General features: G+C 42.4%; 1 protein-coding gene across 1 annotated transcript in view; it reads right to left on the bottom strand.

Annotated features, from left to right (window-relative positions):
- The window catches only part of lama4 (laminin, alpha 4), a 182,911-nt gene that overhangs the window by 151,723 nt on the left and 9,424 nt on the right, over positions 1–21,764 (bottom strand). Inside the window, exon 2 of the mRNA XM_059981458.1 lies at positions 6,418–6,519. Coding sequence (XP_059837441.1) covers positions 6,418–6,519 — 102 coding nt within the window. The remainder of the gene's footprint in view (positions 1–6,417; positions 6,520–21,764) is intronic.

The following is a 21,764-nucleotide window of genomic DNA, read 5'->3' as shown; positions in this document are numbered from 1 at the left end:
AAAAAGCATCCTTGTAATCTGATACTGTGGCCCCTGGTCTCCTCTCTATGTTCATTCTATCTAGTCCTTTCTGTATTCACAACACACACAAAATGCTGGAGGAACTCAGCAGGTCAGGCAGCACCTATGGAAAAGCAGAATGAGTTGACGTTTAGAGCTGAGACTCTTCATCAGGACTGGAGAAAAAGTTAAGAAGTCAGAGTAAGAAGGTTGGGGAAGGGGAGGAAGAAGAACAAGGAGGTAGGTGATTGGTGAAACTGGAAAGGGGAGGGGTGAAATAAACAGCTGGGAAGTTGATTGGTGAAAAAGAAAGAGGGCTGGAGAAGGGACAGGAGAAGACAGAAGACCATGGATGAAAAGGAAGGGAGGAGCACCAGAGGGAGATGATGAGTAGGTAAGGAGAAAAGGTGAGAGAGGGAAATGGGCATGGGGAATTGTCTTTCGATATTTGTTATGTTTCGATGAGCTTCCCCTCATTCTTTTAAACTCCAGCGAGTATAGGCCCAGAGCCATCAAACTTTAAGCATTCCACATACATACCTTAAAATAATTGTCAATTTTATTGCTGTATGTAAATATGTAAAGTCAGGGTCACAGAAAAGCACAGGACAGAAAGAGGTCCTTCAGTCCATCTAGTCCATGCTGAACCATTTAAACTGCCTACTCCTATTGACCTACACCGGGACCATAGACCTCCATACACCTACCATTCATGCACCCATCCAAACTTCCCCCAACTGTTGAAATCAAGCTCGCATGCAGCCTGGTTAAAAGCGAGGAGATAATGTGGAGGATTCATAAAGCACTGAGCAGGCCGCATTCGAAGTACAGCTGTGAGTAGTTTTGGACACCTTATCGCGAGAAGGATGTGCTGATATTGGAGAGGGTTCAAAGGATGTTCGTGAAGATCACTCCAGGATTGAAAAGCTTGTCATATGAGGAGCTTTTGATGGCTCTGGTCCTGTATTCACTGGAATTCAGGAACATGAGGGGTGACCTTATTAAACCTACCCAGATATTGGAAGGTCTTAATAGAGTGGACATGGAGAGGATGTTTCCTCTGGTGGGGGGAGTCTAAGACCAGAGGACACAGCCTCAGAATAGAGGGCTGTCCTTTTAGAATGGAGATGAGGTGGTGAATTTGTGGTATTTGCTACCACAGGCAACTTTCACCTGGAGGCTAGGTTGTTGGGTGTAATTAAGGCAGAGATTGATAGGTTCTTGATTGGACACGGCATTAAAGGTTATGTAGAGAAGGCCGGGGAATGGGACCGAGGAGGAGAAAAAAAGGATCAGCCGTGTTTGAATGGCGGGTCAGACCTGATGGGCCAAATGGCCTAATTCTGCCCCTATGTATTGTGGCCTTTCGGTCTTATGAAATTTCTTTAGCCAAAGAGTGGTGAGTCTGTGGAATTTGCTGCCACAGATGCCTGTGGCGATAAAGATATTGGGTATATTTAAGGCAGAGGTTGGTAGATTTTTGATTAGTCAGGGCACAAGGTGATATGGGGTTAAGGCAGGAGATTCTGGCTCAGAGGGAAAATGGATCAGCCACAATGAAATGGCAGAGCAGACTTAATGGGCCAAATGGCCTAATTCTACCCCTATGTCTTGTAGTCGTATGGTTATCATTCTGTCTATGGCAAAGCTTTGGTGTTTAATAAAAGTACTCCACAAGTTCCAATGTCCAACTCTGTCCATCTCAGATCTCTCCCTAGGGTGTAAGGTGGGACCTCAAGGAGCTCATCTCAGTTGTCAAATTCTCAAATATTTCCCTTACTGTTTTGAAACAGGACTAGACATAAAATTCAGGATGAATATTGTTTTCCTGGTGAAAACATATTTCCAGCACATTGTCACAGGCGTTAATCAATACCAGATCAAGTAATTTCTGTCTCTCAGTGTTCCCTTAACACATGGTGCAGTTAAGCAACCTTAGATATTAAGAGAATCTTGAGACACGAGGCTGGAGGAAGTGGCAAGAAGCTAACAGATCAATCACAATGCCTTTGAATGGTGGAGAGGCACAAGAGTTTGTATTTTATTGATGGTTTTCTTAAATAAAGTATCTTTTGTTTTTCACATCTAATTACATGTTACATTCTACCTATTTACATTAACCTGGAAATGCTATGTTATTCCCTTGGCACTGACCTTTCTAAATTTAGAATATCTAGAAGTTCATTTCAACTCCTGGCCTCATATAGAGTACATTAGGTCCTTTTGTCCTGTTTACACCCTTAAAATTTATATATATAAAAGGAGAGGGTGAGAGAAGTACATCATTAATACATGACATGCGGCCTAACGAGTCCTGACGAATGGTCTCGGCCCGAAATGTCGACAGTGCTTCTTCCGAAAGATGCTGCCTGGCCTGCTGAGTTCCACCAGCATTTTTGTGTGTGTTGCTTGAATTTCCAGCATCTGCAAATTTCCTCGTGTTCACCCAACTGATCTCCACTGGATCCTGTCTAATTCCCCCAAAATTAGTCCTGCTCCACTTTAGGGTCCTAACCTGTGGACCAGATCCATCTTTTTCCATTACTATCTTGAAACAAATAGAATTCAGTTGCTAGAGTTAAAGTGCTCCCTGAAAGCTGTTTCAGTTAATTGCCCTGATTTGTTTCTCAGGTAGAGATCCAATATTGTACTCTTCTGAATAGGGCTCATGATACATTAGGAAAATCTTCTGAAGTTTCACAAATTCCTCCCTGTCTAAGCGTTTTTAATATACTAGGTGTCCCAATTAACAGTGGGGAAATTAAAATCTCCCCACTAAGACCAATCTGTTATTCTTCCAACTCTGAGCGAGTTCTCTACACAACTGCTCCTCAAGGCCCCATTGACTATTCATCCTCATCATCATTATGCACCATATCATATGACATGGATGATTACCGTCTATGAACATGACTGCTCTTGGCAAATTTTTCTACAGAAGTGGTTCACCATTGCTTTCTTCTGGACAGTGCCTTTACAAGACGGGTGACCCCGGCAATTATCAATACTCTTCAGAGATTGTCCGACTGGCACCAGTGGCTAATTAACCAGGACTTGTGATATCCACTGGCTGCTCATCCACCACCTACTCCCATGGATTCACATGACCCTGGAATTTTGCCTACGTTGGCTCACAAGTAGGAATGAGGTCTCCATGTCTGGTGCAAGCAAACTCCTGGCATTTAAAAAAATTCCCAGAAGCATGATTTTCCCCAAGCAACTGTAATCAGACATGTAGATCTTGATCCTATTCATGAGGTAATGTGAGCAAAATCCCAGACCACAACGCATGAAGTTCACCATGCAACAAATCAGCCATGAGATTTCCTCCGTACATCACGACCGAGTTCCTTAATGATGACCAATCGGCTGAATGATAAGTACTTAAAAGGCCAAGCATTCAGAAAACACACCACAATTTACAGCGTACTGATACTGTCTCCTCATATGGTGATGAAACATTTGCAAGTATGTTGCCAAGACTAGAGAACAACTCAACCAAGCCATCCACCACCCAAGCTCCACATTTTCTGAATTATTACTGGTAGTATGTTACCTGAAAGAACATCCTTTCAACATTATCCGGGGGTATACCCTGATGGCGAGGGGAATGGCGACAGGGGAACCCTCCGCTGACCGCATATTCCCCTTACTTATCCTGGTGGTCACCCATCTAACTGAAGCCTGTACCATGAGTGTGACTACCACAGTGAATGTCTCATTCATGGTTCTAATTTATTTTCAAATTCTCGATTGTGCCTAAATAATGACATAATTTCTATGGGTACGCAACTCAGAATGTTGCAGTGCTACCTTCATTCCACACTAACATGGAAGCAAATGTCAGACAATAGGATGATGAAAATATTGGAAGGACAGAGGAACAAATGAGGATGTGTTGCAAAAAGCTGGAACAAGAGGAGAGCTGATCACATCAATCAAGAAAGGGCAGCTGGAATTTCTGATACACTACTGAGGGAAAGGAAGCTGGAACGTCTTGCAGTGATGGGAAAGTGAGAAGGAAGAAAAATGTTGTGGTCGACAGCACATGATCTTCATGAGGTACATCAAGGGATGGACAGGCTGTCATAAGGTGGGCATTGGGAATGGACCCAAATGCAAGGCACAGACACTGAAGTACTAGGGAGAGGACTAGGTGTACCAAGAAAGCAAGGGAAGCAGAAAAGAAATGACGCTGGACAAGATACAGGACCTGGACAAGACTAGGAGACAGGGCATGAACCAGGACTAGAGTAGGAAATTGGGACCTGGACGAGGAACTAGGAACTATGAACCTGGACAAGGACTCCGAGTCAGACTGGACTGGGACCCGGAACCTGGGTCTTGACTCCAGATCCAGGTGAGGACTGGACGTGGCAAGGCAACAGGACTGGACGTGGGGGCAGGATGGGGGACTCCAGGGCTGTATGAGGACATGAAGCTCAGACTTGGTCTTGATTGAGGGAGAGCAGGAACGCAGAGCCTAGGTCGAGGGAGAGCAGGAACGCAGAAGCGGGGAGAGGCGTAGCTGGACATGGACACTAGCCCTGGATGAGACCAGGACTCAGGGCCTAGGCTACAACTTGGACGTGGAATGGAAGCTCCACGGAGCCTTGGACTTGAGCACAGGAACACTGAGCCAGGACCTCTCCTTGGGAACAGGACGTAGGGCCGGGACTCATACACAAAGAGACAGTTCCAAGCTCAACGATAGATAGTTTCTTCTGTTGCCATGGCAAGGCTTCAGGCATGGGTAGCCAACAGGGCTACAGGCCAGGCTTCAGAGGGAAGGAAGGGAACAGTTCAGCCTCAGAGCAATGGCAAAGACAGCCTGACTTAACCAATGGAGGCAAGAACAGGAAGGGACGGATCCCACCGTAGGTAACAATAAGGATGGCCTGACTTACCACCACAGAGGCAAGTATAGGAAGGGACAGATCACACAGTAGAGTAACAGCAAGAACAGCTTGACTTACCCCCACAGAGGCAAGGACAGGATACCAACAAGACAAACCAGCAACCACTCCTCCTCTTCTTCTTCCTCCTCCTCTTCTTCTTCTTCTTCTTCTGGTTGTTTTATGGCCGTTGGCTAGTAACCACACTCGAACCCAGTGGCACTTATATTCCAGCCTCAATATAACTGAAACAATGGACAGCCAGATGATCCGGAGTCCGGAGTCCATGGACTGAACCATGAACCGGAATGCGGATCTCACGGACCGGACCATGACACAGGCAGGAGTTCCGGAGAGCTTATTAGAACTTCTCAGATTAAAGACAGATGGAAGACCACGATCACCCACGTCTTACGACAGGGCGCATAATGAGATTGTGCCAAGTCTTAAAATTCCAGCCACACCTTTTGGTACTTTATTCCCAGTCTTCTGAGTGGTCCTGTGGATACTTCTTATTAGTGAATTTTATTAGTGTACCCTATTACTTTCAAGTTCCTGGTAGTCTGCATATTTTCGTGCTGCCATTTACATATGTTACCTTATGTATCAATACACTTATTGAATACTTATTAACTCATGACCTGGGTTCTTACCTCCACTTTACAGCAGTGTCAGCTACTTTATCAGACCCTTCTGAGGAACTGCTAATGTGTTTTATACTACTGCACAAGGAGAGTGTTTCAACAGTTTCCCCACTGAGAAAAGTCTAGCCTTGGCTGTTGGTCACTGAGTACAAAGACCAGCTGTTTAATGAGATTAATATATTGCCTCAACAGACAGGCCTAACAGTGTAAGAGATTTCCAACAGGAGAAAACGCAGATGGGCAAAGTAAAAAATCAATCAAATCTGTTTCCCTCAGTTCGAGTGGACAGAATTACAAGATGGTGTTTAATTCTTAAACTGATATAACTCATAAATCACTTTTCAAGCAATGGATGCAGACAAAGGATTTATTTTACACAGTTTTTAAGCCTTTACTTCAATGATTAAAAACAGTTCTGCAGTTGAGAGGCTGAAGTAACTTTATATTCAAGTAATGTGACAATCTGAAATGACCATTTCCCTCTTATTTCCCTTTGGAAAACAAAACTGTTTCTAGAAATGTGACATGCCATTAAAAAGAAAACACATACTAAACATGGCCATTTTGAAAGGAATGTTCTATTTTAAATATGTCCAACCACTCCACGTAGCCTGCAATCATTCCCAGCTTGTTTTCGGCTGGAAGTAAAGCAAAGTATTATCTGCAGAGGGTGTAATCTGAAAAGAAGCAGCTGGCAAAACATAGCTCTGGTGGTCATTAGAGCTGCGCAAGTTGGAAATGAGAAAAAAGGAGAAAGGTGAGGCCGCCAGAGTAATTTATAATATTCATTTCAGTCATACGGAATTGACTAATGATAAGAACACAGAGAGAAAAAAAATACCAGTAATAGCTGATTCACTAGGGCTGTTAGTACTCACAATGCAGATTCCAGAATTAGGCAGGCACTGCTCTGAATGCCCATGGCATTTGCAAGGGAGACACGTTCCATTATCTACGCTGTAGAAACCTGTCGCACAGTTCTGAAAAAGAAGAACAGGCTGGATTCAGATTTAACTGAACAGAATCATCAGTAACAAATTCATGTTTCTTTATAATCCTAGCCTGACAACAATCAAAGATGTAATACGTCAAATTTTTAATCAATTTATTAATTTCTGAAATTTAATGACTGGCTTGTACCATTCTGTCATTTTTAATTCTGGCGTTTCTAAGAAACACTGAAAGATAATTTCTTTGCTCTGGTCTGAGAGCGAATTGAATGAATTGTGTCAAGTTGATTTAATTGCAAAAAAAAAAGACCAATAAGACCAGTTGTTCATCCACATAAAATACACTCGGTGGCCACTTTACTCGGAACCTCCTGTACCTAATAATGTGCTCACTGAGTGTATGTTCGTGGTCTTCTGCTGCTGTAGCCCTTCCACTTCAAGGTTTGATGTATTGTGCATTCGGAGATGCTCTTCTGTACTGTTGTAACACATGGTTATTCGAGCTACTGTCACCTTCTTGTCAGCTTGAACCAGCCCAGCCATTCTTCCCAATTTTTGCCCACAGAACTGCGTTCACTGGATGATCTTTGTTTTGTCTTGCTCTATTCTCTGTAAACTCTAGAAACTGCTCTGCGTGAAAATACTAGGAGATCAGTATTTTCTGAGATACACAAACTACCCCATATGGCACCATCAATGCTCAAAGCCACTTAGGTCACGTTTCTTCCCCATTCTGATGATTTATCTGAACAATAACTGAATCTCTTCACCATGTTTGCCTGCTTTTATGCATTGAGTTGCTGCCATATGATTGGCTGATTAGGTTTACATCTGTGGATAAATAAAGTGGATCTGTAGATAATTCAGATTCAGATTCAGATTCAGTTTATTGTCATTTAGAAACCACAAATGCAATGCAGTTAAAAAATGAGACAACGTTCCTCCAGAATGATATCACAAAAGCATATGACAAAACAGACTACACCAGAAAATTCACATAACGTTTGACAATCCCCAATCCAGAGTCCGCACAGGCTGCTGAGTGTATTTACAAAAATAATTTCAGGAAAAACATAAAATTAAAAGAGTGTTATTTTTTTATTTGTGACATTGGTGTAACTGCAAAGCCAATATTTATTATCCTTCCCAAATTTCCCAAGATAAAATGGTGATGATTCCTAATTTCCCTTGGGAGGATGGTGGGTGTAAAGTTGTTGCAATCTGCCCAGTGAAGGAACTTCTTTGGTACTGTTAGTTAATGTGTTCCAGGAGTTTGGTCTACCAATAACGAATGAACAACAAATGCTTGCCAATCAGATTGCTCTTTTAAAAAGATGGAATTGCTCAGGTTTTAATGTTCCAGATCGCCTAGTCTCATTCTCCTGCTGACACCTTGGCTTTTTGCTGAATGCGTTCTATCAAGGATGCACCAGGAGGTGATTATTTACGGTTGTGGGTAGATGTCTCAGCAGGTGGGCTTCATTGTCAAGAGTAACGTTCAGTTTTTTGACACTTGATAGATCTGCACTCGTCCAGGCAATTGGAGAAAATGCCATTGCACTCCCAGCTTGTAACGTTTGTGTGCTGAGAGAATTTGGGGTGTCACAAAGTAAATCATTCAAACTTTGAAGTAAGTTTATTATCAAAGCACATATATACTATCCTGAGAGCCATTTTCTTGCAGGCATTCACAGTAGATCAAAGAAAAACAATAAATCACTGAAAAAAATCTACAAAGACTGACAAACAGTGGGAAAAAGACAAACTATGTAAATAAAATAAATAAACAAACAAACAAATAATTAAATAATATTGAGAACCCATGTGGTAGATTCCTAGAAAGTGAGCTCATAAGTTGTAGAAGCAGTTTAGTGTTTAGTAGTGAAGTTATCCACTGCTCAGCAAAGAGATGTGTGAAGTCAGAGTCATAGAAAAGCACAGCACAGAATCAGGTCCTTCGGCCCATCTAGTCCATGCCGAATCATTTAAAATGCCTGCACACGTCAACCTGCTCTGCAACCATAGCCCTCCATATCTCTCCCATCTATCTACTTATCCAAACTTCTCTTAAATCTTGGAATTGAGTTGAAATGCACCACTTGCACTGGGAGCTCACAACCCTCTGAGTGAAGTAGATTCCCCTCATGTTCCCTGAAATTTTCCACTTTTCACCCGTAATCCATGACCTTTGGTTGTAATCCCACCCAACCTTAGTATAAAAATTGTTCCTGCAGTTCCTAAGGCTTCTGTACTTCCTTCCCAGTGGCCGCGGTGAGAAGAGAGCATTTCCTGGATCCTTGATGATGAATACTGCTGTTTTTTGGCAGGGATCCTTGTAGAATCACTGAAGCACAGAATATCATTCTTCTGCTCTTCTCCTGCAAGAACAGTATTTATCTGGCTGGTTTAGTTAACACCCTCAGGATATTGATTTTGGGGAAAACAAATGATCCAATAACAGCTAATACACACAGAACACACAGCCTCCAGGTCCAGCATGTAATTCTCCGAAACTTCTGCCACCTCCAAAGGGATCCCACCACCAAGTACATCTTTCTGCTTTCCACAGGGACCATTCCCTGCATCATTCCCTTGTCCACTCATCCCTCCTCACTGATCTCCCTCTTGGTACTTATCCTTGCAAGCAGAACAAGTGCCACAACTGCCCCTATGCCTCCTCCCTCACTACCATTCAGGGTCCCAAACAGTCCTTCCAGGTGAGGCCACACTTCACCTGTGAATCTGTTGGAATCATCTACTGTATCCAATGCTCCCAGTGTGGTCCCCTGTATATCATATATCAGTGAGACCTGATGCAGATTGGGAGAACATTTCGCTGAGCACCTATGCTCCATCCACCAGAAAAAGTAGAATGTCCCAGTGGCCACCCATTTTAATTTTACTTCCCATTCCCCACTTGACATATCAGTCCATATGCCACGATGAGGCCACACTCGGGTTGGAGGAGCAACATCTTTTATTCCATCTGGGTAGCCTTCAATCTCATGGCATGAACATCGATTTCGTGAACTTCTGGTAAATGCCCACGCCCTTTTTTCATTCCCCATTCCCATTTTCCTCTCTCACCTTATCTCCTTACCTGCCCATCACCTCCCTCTGGTGCTCCTCCCCCTTCCCTTTCTTCTACGGATTCTGTCCTCTTCCATCAGTTTCCCCTTTCTGCAGCCCTTTATCTTTTCACCAATTGTCTTCCCAGCTCTTTACTTCACCCCTTCCTCTCTCCTGGTTTCACCTATCACCTATGACCTTGTTCTTCTTCCTTCCCTCCCCCACTTTCTTACTCTGACTTCTCAACTGTTTCAAGTCCCAGTGAAGGGTCCCGGCCCGAAATGTCAACCCTTTACTCTTTTCCATATATGCTGAGTTCCCCCAGCATTGTGTGTGTGTTACTTTGAATTCTGGCATCTGCAGACTTTCTCTTGTTAGTGATCAAATGACAAGGGTAGGAGGATAGACTCTATAATGGACATAACTTCCAACTCAGCATTGTTTCACACTCTGGTATGAATGTTAGATGCCAAACAAAAACTAATTAAGAACAGAGAATCAGAATCATGGTTAATATCACTGGAATAAGTGTGAAATCCATTGTTCGTGTTGTTAAGTGGCAGCAGTACATTGCAATAGATAATAATAAAAATCTGTAAATTACAGTAAGACATGTATTAAAAAAAGTAGTGTAAAAAGAGAAAAAAAGTAATGAGGTAATGAGGTAGTGCTACAAACACCAGAAAATCTGCAGATGCTGGAAATCCCATGCAACAAGCACAAAATGCTGGAGGAACTCAGCAGGCCTGGGTTCAACTATGAAAAAAAGAGCAAACTGCTCTGAAAGCTAATGACATGTTGGCCTTCATAACAAGGGGAGTTGAGTATAGGAGCAAAGAGGTCCTTCTGCAGTTGTACAGGGCTCTGGTGAGACCACACCTGGAGTATTGTGTTCAGTTTTGGTCTCCAAATTTGAGGAAGGACACTTTTGCTATTGAGGGAGTGCAGCATAGATTCACGAGGTTAATTCCTGGGATGGCAGGACTGTCATATGTTGAAAGATTGGAGCGGCTGGGCTGAATTTAGAAGGATAAGAGGGGGGGATCTGATTGAAACAAATAAGATTATTAAGGGATTAGACATGCTAGAGGCAGGAAACATGCTTCTGATGTTGGGGGAGTCTAGAACCAGAGCCCGCAGTTTAAGAATAAGGGGTAGGCCATTTAGAACGGAGTTGAGGAAAAACTTTTTCACCCAGAGAATTGTGGATCTATGGAATGCTCTGCCTCAGAAGGCAGTGGAGGCCAATTCTCTGGATGCTTCAAGAAAGAGTTAGATAGAGCTCTTAAAGATAGCAGAGTCAAGGGATATGGGGAGAAGGCAGGAATGGGGTACTGATTGTGGATGATCAGCCATGATCACATTGAATTGCGGTGCAGGTTTGAAGTGCCGAATGGCCTACTCCTACACCTATTGTCTATTGTCTATTTCAGGCCAAAACCCTTCATCAGGACCAGAAAGTAAGGAGAGAAGTCAGAGTATGAAGCTGGGAGGAGGGGAGGAAGAAGTACAAGGTGGTAGGTGATAGGTGAAACTGGGAGAGGGGAGGGGTGAAATAACAAGCTGGGAAGTTGATTGGTGAAAGAGATAAAGGGCTGGAGAAGGGGGAGTCTGATAGGAGAGGACAGAAGAACATGGAAGAAAGGGAAGGAGGAGGAGCACCAGAGAGAGGGGATGGACAGGTAATAGGGTGAGAGTGGGAAACAGAAATGGGGAATAGTGAAGAAGAGGGAGTGGGCAATTACTTGAAGTTCAAGAAACTGATGTTCTTTGAGGCTCCTCCAGCTTGAGTGTGGCTTCATCGTAACAGCAGAGCAGGCCATGGACAGACATGTCAGAATGGGAAGTGGAATTGAACCGCGAGATCCCGCTTTTTTTGGTGGAAGAGCGTAGGTGCTTAGCAAAGTGTTCTACATCGGGTCTCACTGCTACACAGGAGGCTACACCAGGAGCGCCGGATACAGTGGATGACCCCAACAGAAGTGTCATCTCACCTGGAAGGACTATCTGGGGCCCTGAATGGTAGTGAGGGATTAGGTGTGGGACTTGTTCTGTCTGCAAGGGTAGGTTCCAGGAGGGTGATCAGTGGGGAGGGAGGAGTGGACCAGGGAATCACTAGGGAGCGATCCCTGCAGAAAGTGGAGAGTAGGAGTGGGAGGGTGAAGAGACAACTTGTTGGTGGCATCCTGAGTCCGGTTGCAGATGGTGGAAGTCATGGACAACTATGTGGTGGACTTGGAGGCTAGTGGGGTGGAGGTGAGGACAAGAGGAACCCTATCTCTGGTATGGCAGCAGGAGGATGAGATGAGGGCAGATGTGTGCAAAATGGAAGTGACGTGTGTGAGGCCAGCATTGTTGGTGGAGGAAGGGAACCCCCTTTCTTTGAAGGAGGAGGACATCTCAGTTGTTCTGGAGTGAAAAGCCTCACCCTGAGGGCTGATGCAGCGGGGACAGAGGAATTGAGAGAAGGGGATGGCATTTTTACAAGTGACAATGTGAGAAGAGGTACAGTACAGATAGCTGTGAGAGTCACTGGGTTTATAAAAGATATCAGTAGATAGACTGTCTCCAGAGATGGAGACAGTGAGATTGAGAAAGGGGAGGAGGTGTTGGAAATGGATGAAGTAAATTTGAGGGCAGGGTGGGAGTTAGAGGCAAAGTTGATGAAATCAACGAGCTCACAAATACAGTCATTGATATAGCATTTTAAGACTTGGAGAGAAATGCCAGTGCAGGCTTGGAACATGGACCATTCCACATAGCCGGCGAAAAGGCAGGCATAGATGAGAGCTGTGCAAGTTCCCATGGTGACACCTTTGGTTTGAAGGAAGTGGGAGGAGCTGAAGGAGAAATTATTGAGAGTGATGACCAGTTGCCCTAAACAGATGAGAGTAGTGGTGGAGTGGAACTTGGTGTGTCTGTTGTCCAGAGGTTGTGTTCATAGTTTTAACGTGAATTCAGATCTCTGATTGTAGAGGGGAAGAAGCTGATCTTGAATTATTGAGTGTATGTCTTCAGACTCTGATACCTATTCCCTGATAATAGCAATGAGAAGAGAACATGTACTGGGTGATGGGCATGTCTTGAGTGATGGACCTGTCTTGGGTAAACATACAAAAAGTCTTGAGCTAGTTGTTATCTTGATGGAAGGCGAAACTACAACTCCTTGCTACTTATTTACTACTATTGCCCTGATAAAGCGACTCAGCCCAAAACATTAACTGTTTAATCCTCTCCATAACTGCTGTCTGGCCTGCTGAGTTCCTTCAGCATTTTGTGTGCATTGGATTTCCAACATCTACAGAACATCTTGTATTTTTCCTTTGACAAGCTAATTAATAAAAATAGCATATTCAAGTTTATTTCCTTGAGACATTTACCAGGGTTGTGGTGGCAATGTGGGAGTTGACACAAGTAAGTCATTGCATAAATATTCACTGTTTAGCTTGGCAAAAATAATATACTTCTCAGATTATAGCGTTGAGGGATTACATTCAATTAGTTTCAGGAACACAGTGTGTGTCTTCTGCAGGATTTATCAGGCATTCGAGAAGATATACCGTCCTTGTTGAAAAAGATCAAAGAAGATATTGGTTATCTGATCAATCAGGATTCATGTTCTGACAGTTATGTGTCTGGATTCTAGCTTAGTTTAAATGCAGTATCATAGCTGGATCAGAAATGGTAAGCCAAAGGAATTCCCCTGTGCTGTACTTTTCTCTGTTTCCATGAAATCATCACCCTTCTCTTCATTGTGCCAAATTAACAGCTCAAAATTTGCATTTTAAAGAGTCGCCGTGATCATTATTTTGTGTTGTGTTGTATGATGTGGGCAGTCATGGTCTTCATTTGTCTTTAACCTGAGACGTTCAGGTTCTTTAACCTGGCAGAATATAGTATTAATGGTAAGACTCTTGACAGTGTGGAGGATCAGAGGGATCTTGGGGTCCGAGTCCATAGGACACATAAAGCAGCTGCGTAGGTTGACGCTGTGGTTATGAAGGCGTATGGTGTATTGGCCTTCATCAATCGTGGAATTGTATTTAGGAGCTGAGAGGTAATGTTGCAGCTGTATAGGACCCTGGTCAGACCCCACTTTGAGTACTGTGCTCAGTTCTGATCGCCTCACTACAGGAAGGATGTGGAAGCTATAGTAAGGGTGCAAAGGAGATTTACAAGGATGTTGCCTGGATTGGGGAGCATGCCTTATGAGAATAGGTTGAGTGATCTTGGCCTTTTCTCCTTGGAGCGAAGGAGGATGAGAGGTGACCTGATAGAGGTGTACAAGATGATGAGAGGCATTGATCGTGTGGATAGTCAGAGGCTTTTTCCCAGGGCTGTATTGGTTGCCACAAGCAGACACAAGTTTAAGGTGCTGGGGAGTAGGTACAGAGGAGATGTCAGGGGTAAGTTTTTTTACTCAGAGAGTGGTGAGTGCGATGAATGGGCTGCCGGCAACAGTGTTGGAGGTGGATATGATAGGGTCTTTTAAGAGGCTTTTAGATAGGTATATGGAGCTTAGAAAAATAGAGGGCTATGTAATAGAGGCCTAGTAATTTCTAAGGTAGGGACATGTTTGGCACAACTTTGTGGGCAGAAGGGCCTGTATCTTGCTGTAGATTTTCTGTGTTTCTAATAAACTCTTCAAAACATTTAAACACAAAATACACTGCAGATGCTGGGGTCAAACAACAGGACTCACGAAGGGTCTCGGCCTGAAACACTGACTGTTCATTTCCATTATTGCTGCCCAACCTGCTGAGTTCCTCCAGTGTGTTCTTCAAAACATTTACCTGTCCATCCCTTGATGTAACACATGAATATCCTGTGCTGTTGACAGCAACTTTCGCTTCCATCAGTTTTTTTTCCATCACTGCAAGAAATTGGCACTTCTTTTTCCTCAGTACATATCCCAAAGATTCCAGCTGTTTTTCCCAATTGATATCAGCTCTCTTCTTATTTCTGCTTTCTGCTTCCTCATATCCTGGGGTGGTGCAGTAGTGTAGCAATTAGCGTAATGCTATGGAGTGATAGATTGGGAGAATGGGCAATGATGTGGCAGATGTTATACAGAGTAGGCAAGTGTATTTCATGCACTTAGGTAGAAAGAATAAAGGTGTAGACTGTTTTCCAAACAAGGAAAAAATTCAAAGGGACCTAGGAGTCCTTGTGCGAGATTCCCTAAAGGTTAACTTGCGGGTTGAGTCGGTGGTGAGGAAGGCAAATGCAATGTCAGCAGACATTTCAGTAGAACTAGAATTTAAGAGCAAGGATATAAGGCTGAGGCTTTATAACCATAGAACCATAGAACACTACAGCGCAGCACAGGCCCTTCAGCCCTCCATGTTGTGCCGACCCATGTAATCCTTAAAAAAAAGTACTAAACCCACACTACCCCATAACCCTCTATTTTTCTTTCATCCATGTGCCTGTCCAAGAGGTTCTTAAATACCCCTAATGTTTTATCCTCCACCACCATCCCTGGCAAGTCATTCCAGGCATTCACAAACCTCTGTGTAAAAAACTTACCCCTGATGTCTCCACTAAACTTCCCTTCCTTAATTTTGTACATATGCCCTCTGGTGTTTGCTATTGGTGCCCTGGGAAACAGGTATTAACTATCCACCTTATCTATGCCTCTCATAATCTTGTAGACCTCTATCAAGTCCCCTCTCATTCTCCTATGCCCCAAAGAGAAAAGTCCCATCTCTGCTAACCTTGCTTCATATGACTTGTTCTCCAAACCAGGCAACATCCTGGTAAATCTCCTCTGCACCCTCTCCATAGCTTCCACATCTTTCCTATAATGAGGTGACCAGAATTGAACACAATTCTCTAAGCACAGTCTCACCAGAGATTTGTAGAGTTGCAACATGACCTCTCTGCTCTTGAACTCAATCCCTCTGTTAATGAAGCCTAGCATCCCATAAGCCTTCTTAACTACGCTATCAACCTGCGCAGTGACCTTGAGGGATGTATGAATTTGAACCCCAAGGTCCTTTTGTTTATTCACACTCTTAAGTGACTGACCATTAATCCTGTACACAGTCTTCTGGTTTGTCCTTCCAAAATGCATCATCTCACACTTGTCCGGATTGAACTCCATCTGCCATTTTTCTTCCCTACTCTGCCACCTGTCTATATCCTCTTATAACCTTCGAGAACCTACAGCTCCATCCACAACTCCTCCAATCTTCGTGTCATCCACAAACTTACTCATCCATCCTTCCACTACATCCAGGTCATTCAAAAAAATCACAAATAGCAGGGGTCCCAGGACAGATCCTTGTGGAACTCCACTACTCACCAACCTCCAGGCAGAATACTTTCTTTCCACAACTACCTTCTGCTATCTTCCTTTAAGCCAATTTTTTTATCCGAACAGCCAAGGTTCCACTGATCCCATGCCTCACGACTTTCTGGATGAGTCTCTCATGAGGGACCTTGTCAAATGCTTTGCTAAAGTCCATGTAGACCACATCCATTACCCTACCCTCGTCAATTTCTTTTGTTACCTCTTCAAAAAGCTCAATCAGGCTCGTGAGGCACAATCTTCCCTTCACAAAGCCATGTTGACTATCCAGTAGGTATAAGGTCAGACTGCACTTGAAGTATTCTGAGCAGTTTTTTAGTCCCCTTTTCTAAGGGTGCATAGGAAGTTCATGAGAATAATTTTGGAAATGAAAGGCTTTAATGGATGAGGAGCATATGAGGCTCTGGGCCTGTACTTGCTGGAGTTTAGAAGAATGAGAGGGGATCTCATTGAAGCCTATCATGTATCGAAAGCGCTAGATTGAGTGGATGCGGATGTTTCTTATAGTGGGGGAGCCTAGACCTAGAGGGCATAGCCTCAGAACAGAGGGATGTCCATCTAGGACAGAGATAAAGTGGGAATTATTTAGCCAGAGTGTGGTGAATTGCCACTGACAACTTTGGAGGGCAAATTGTTGGGGATATTTAAAGTAGAGGTTCTTGATTAGTGGAAAGTTAATGGGAGAAGACAGAATGGGGTGAAGATGGATAATACATTAGCCATGATGGAATGACAGTCATATCTGATGGGCTGAATGGCCCAATTCTGTTCCTATGTCTATGGTCTTATGGTCTTATCTCCAGCAGTAGGAGATTAAATGACATCATTGGTATAATGTCCACTTTATACTATCCACTGACTACCTTTGACCTAAGTGTCCAATTTTATGAATCACTGACCGGAAGTGGAGGGTAGGAAAGTAAATTTATAGTCTGCTTTTTCCCATTACAATATAATGCAACAATCTTAAAGGTTACCTTTAAGGGTGCTATAAATTCTATGGGAGGCAAATCAGGTGAAATTCTATTTTTTTTTGTTAAAAAGTGACATTCTTTTCCATTGCTGTCTCAAATCTGCTTTAAAATATGTGATAACAAAGGTTATCACATATGCAATGCAAATTAAACCTGGAGTTTCCAGATCATTGAATAGGCTATTTGTATATAATGTAAGCCATTGACTATTCAACTAGTGAATACAGACACAAGAGATTGTGTAAATGCTGGAAACTTTGAGCAAAATAACACAAAATGCTGGAGGAACTGAACAAGTCAAGGGGTTTTGGGCCAAGACCCTTCAGCAGGACTGAAAAGGAAGAGGATGGAAGCAAGAGTAAGAAGATGTGGGATGGTGGGGGTGTGGGAAAGAGTACAAACTGGCAGGTGACAGGTGGGACCAAGTGAGGAGGAAGGTGGGTGGATGAGGAACAGAGGAGATGGTGTGAGAAGCTGAGATGGGATTGTTGGAAGAGGTGAAGGACTAACGAGGATGGAATCTGCTCTAGGAGAGGATAGTGGACCATGAAATAAAGGGAAGGAGGTGGGTTACCAGAGGGAAGTAATGGTCAGGTCATGTGGTGGGGGAAAGATCAGAGGCTGTTGGATAAAATTCTGTTTATTTCTAGTTACTTCTAAGCATAGGAAGTCAGATATTATGAACAATAAATTCTCCCCAAATTAAAAAGTAAAGGTCATTGTTTAGATTTCAACAGTTTGCTTCTACATCAATTGGAATTCTACTTGGCTGCATTAGGTTTCAGTCTATGCTCTCCTTTGTTATTAGAATATGAGAAAGGTGATCACTGCCACAAAGGAAAACAAATTTCAAGACATAGGTGAGTGATGATGAACTTGATTCTGGTAAGGGTCTCTATTGGTGATTGAAAGTGGGAAGGGGGCAAGGTATGGGAATCATGGTTGGGAAAAGGGGAAGTGAGAAGGAGGAAGTGGGAAGCACCAGAGGAACATTCTGTAATAGTCAATAATCCAACTGTTTGGACTGAAATGACTTTGCCTGGTGTCTCAGGGCTGGGCGTGTCTGCACCCGTGCCCCTCCCTGCCCCTGGCACTCCTTCTCTGCCACCTGTCCCAAACCCCTCCAGTGGCCTTCCACCTCATCATTCCCAGCATCCTTTGCTCCCACCAGATTTACAAACTCACTCTCCACTCCATGTTGACAAATACAGTACAGTACAGTTTTAGGCACACAAGCTACTATACTGTATATATGTGGCTTTTGCACAGTAGTGTAATTACTCCTTGCATCATCATTTTCAATTGTTTTTCTATATTGTAATAATCAGACTACACATCAAAGGCAGGGGTGATTCATGAGATATTGAAATGGGTATTAATATTAGCAGTAGTTATGACTTGTTTCCTACTTGACACTGTTGGTTTAAGTTATCAGTGTTCATGAATTAGATATTGCAAAGCTGCCCTATGAACTAAAATATTTACTGTTTGCTTTTCCATAGAAGCTGTCTGACCTTCTAAGTGTTTCCAGAACTTTATCATAATGAACATATCTGACAGCAGTGTAAAATATATGTTCTTATGGGAAAGTGCGTATAAAATTCCAAATGCTTTACTTCAAGCAACTGTTGTCTCTAATGTAAAACATGTGCTAACGACTGAATCTCCAGAAAGAAAATGCAATTATCACAGTATCTGCACAGTGTGACCAATTTTATTGTTGCAGTTAGATGTTGTTGCCAGTTTAACATGCTGAAAGATACATAAAAAGAGCTGAATTCTATATGCAGTTTTATCACATATGTTTCAGATTAATTTGTGGACTTGGTATATGAAAAATTATAGTAGAAAGTGCAACTCCTAATTTGTGTAAAAATTAAATAATACTCACACCATGGAGCTTCAGTTGTTAGAACAAACAAAGAGATATTTAGATGGGTGACTTGCATTCAGTGGCCATTTTATTAGCTACCTTCTGTAGCCAATAAAGTGGCCTCCGGGTGTATGTTCGCTGTCTTTTTGGGGAGGTTTTAAACTAATTTGGCAAGGGGATGGCAACCAGAGAGATAGGGCTGTTGGTTTACAAGCAGAGGTAGTGTGTAGTGTGACTGACGGGAAGAACAGGCAGATGATAGGGGAAAATTACAGTCAGTGGGACAAGTTGCAGTGTAAAAGGGGGATAAAATTTTAAAAGTTGACTGATACAGGACTATATTTGAATGCATGCAGTATATGGAATAAGGTAACACAGTTACAGACTGGCACATTAATGTTGTGGGCATCACTGAATCATGGCTGAAAGAAGATCATAATTGGGAGCATAACATCCAAAGATACACATTGTATCGAAAGGACAGGGAAGTAGGCAGAGAGAGTGGTGTGGCTCTATTGGTAAAAATAAATAAATCATCTACTTAGAAAGAGTTAACATAGCATCAGAAGATGTGGAATCCTTGTGGATAGAGTTAAGAAACTGCAGGAGTAAAAAGACCCTGATGGGAGTTATATTCAGTAGCCAGGATGTGGGTTACAAATTACATTGGGAGATAGAAAAGGCATGTCAAAAGGGCAATATTACAATAGTCATGGAGGATTTCAATATGCAGATAGACTGGGAAAATCAGATTAGTGCTGGATTCCAGGAGAAGAATTTGCAGAGTGCCTACAAGATGGACTTTTGGAGCAGCTTGTGGTTGATTCTACCAGATGATCAGCAATTCTGGATTGCATGTTGTGTAAGGAACTGGATTTGATTAGGGAGGTTAAGGTAAAGGAACCCTTAGGGGCCAGTGATCATAATATGACAGAATTCAGCATGCAGTTTGAGAGGGAGAAGCTAAAGTCAGATGCATTAGTATTACAGTGGAGTAAAGGGAGTTATTCAGGTTTGAGAGAAGAGCCTGCAAAGTTGATTGGAAGGAGACACTAGGAGTGATGATGGCAGATCAGCAATGGCTGGAGTTTCTGGGAGTATTAGGAAGACTCCGGATAAATATATTCCAATGAAAAAGTATTCCAAAGACAGGATGACACAGCCGTAGCTGACAAAGGAAGTCAAAGCCAAAATAAAAGCCAAAGAGAGGGCATATAGTAGTGCAAAAATTAATAGGAAGTTAGAGGATTGGGAAGCTTAAAATAACAGAAGGCATCTGAAAAAGCCATAAGGGGAGAAAAGATGAAATATGAAGATAAGCTAGCCAACAATATCAAAGAGGATACCAAAAGATTTTGAGAAATTTAAGGAGTAAAAGAGAGGCGAGAATAGATATTGGATCACTGGAAAATAACATTGGGAAGGTAATGATGGGGACAAGGAAATGGTGAATGAACTAAAATAAGTATTTTGCATCATTCTTCACTGTGGAAGACACTAGCAGCATGCCAGAAGTGTGAGAGTGTTAGAGGGTCAGAAGTCAATACTGTTGCTATTTCTAGGGGTGATGCTTGGGAAACTGAAAGGTCTGAAGGTAGATAAATGAACTATACCTAATGGAATGCACCCCAGGTTTCTGGACGAGGTATCTGAAAGGACTGTGTAGACATTAGTGATGATCTTTCAAGAATCACTAGGTGTTGGAGTTGATTGCTAAGGACATGGTTTTGGGTTTCTTCCTCGCTTTACTTTTTATTGTAACTTATAGTTTTTTATGTCTTTCACTGTGCCACTGCCATAAAACAACAAATTTCATGAGATATGTGAGTGATAATAAACATGATTCTGTTTCTGAATCATGTTTCTCCAATTCCTTAAGTATAAAAAAAATCATTTTCAAGGTGCAAAAGGTTCATTTATTTCAAACCACAGCAGCTTGAAAATAACTATATCATTGGAGACAGTCCAGGTAAATCAAATCTCTTCAAAACTATCACTGATCATGGTTGTGGCTTTTAAATTCGATTTATCTTCATGGTATGAGTAATTTCTACAAGACTGTATTCACTGCATCCCTGTAAGAAAACCATAGCAGGATTTCTATCTGAATGGCTGCGTGCCTTGTGGTTATGGTCTTCCTAAAATGACATTCACTAAATTATTCTTGAGTATGAGTCCAACAATCACATATGGCCAAATCAGGATGGTGTGCAACTGCAGAGCTGGGTTCCAGCCAAGTGCATATTGATTGATTCCTAAGGCTATAAAAAATATTTCAGTTGCTTGTGCTAAACCACTTTTGGATCCCCTCGGCACCTTTTAATTTTGAACTGGGTTTCAGAATGAGAATCAGTTTTGTTTTCTCACTGTCTTAAATGACATGAAGTTTGCTAGCTTTTCAGCAACAGGATTTTAATACATTGCTTGTGGGGGAGGAGGGCAGGATGTCAAGTGACTAAAAGAATTAGCTACGAAACAAACAGAAAAAGAAAATAATAGAACATACAACATAAAACTTTACAGCACAGTACAGGCCCTTCAGCTCATAATGTTGTGCCAACCTTTTACCCTACTTTAAGATCAATTTAACCCTTCCCTCCTAAATAGCCCTCCATTTTTCTATTATCTATGTGCCTATCTAAAAGTTTCTTAAATTCCTTTAATGTATCTGCCTCAAGTACCATCCAGGGCAGGTCATTTCATGCACCCACCATTCTCTGTGTAAATAATTTACCTCTGATAGCCCCCCTGCACTCTCCTCTAAACACCTTAAAATCAGAGTCCCTTGTATTAACCATTTCCACCCTGAGGAAAAGTCTCTGACTATCCACTTAATCTATGCTTCTCATCATCTTGATCAAGGTTCAAAGTAAATTTATTATCTAAGTACATGTACTGTAAGTCACCATATATAACACTGAGACTTGTTTTCTCGCAGGCATACTCAATAAATCCATGGAATAATACCCATAATCAATCCATGAAAGACTAAACTATCTTGGGTGTTCAAGACCCTGATGGTTGAGGGATGCTAACTGTTCCTGAA

This window comes from Hypanus sabinus, chromosome 10, assembly GCF_030144855.1.
Source record: "Hypanus sabinus isolate sHypSab1 chromosome 10, sHypSab1.hap1, whole genome shotgun sequence".
NCBI classification, from domain to species: Eukaryota; Metazoa; Chordata; class Chondrichthyes; order Myliobatiformes; family Dasyatidae; genus Hypanus; species Hypanus sabinus.
The sequence above is the reverse complement of the archived record's forward strand: the minus strand, read 5'-3'. Positions and strand labels throughout refer to the sequence as shown.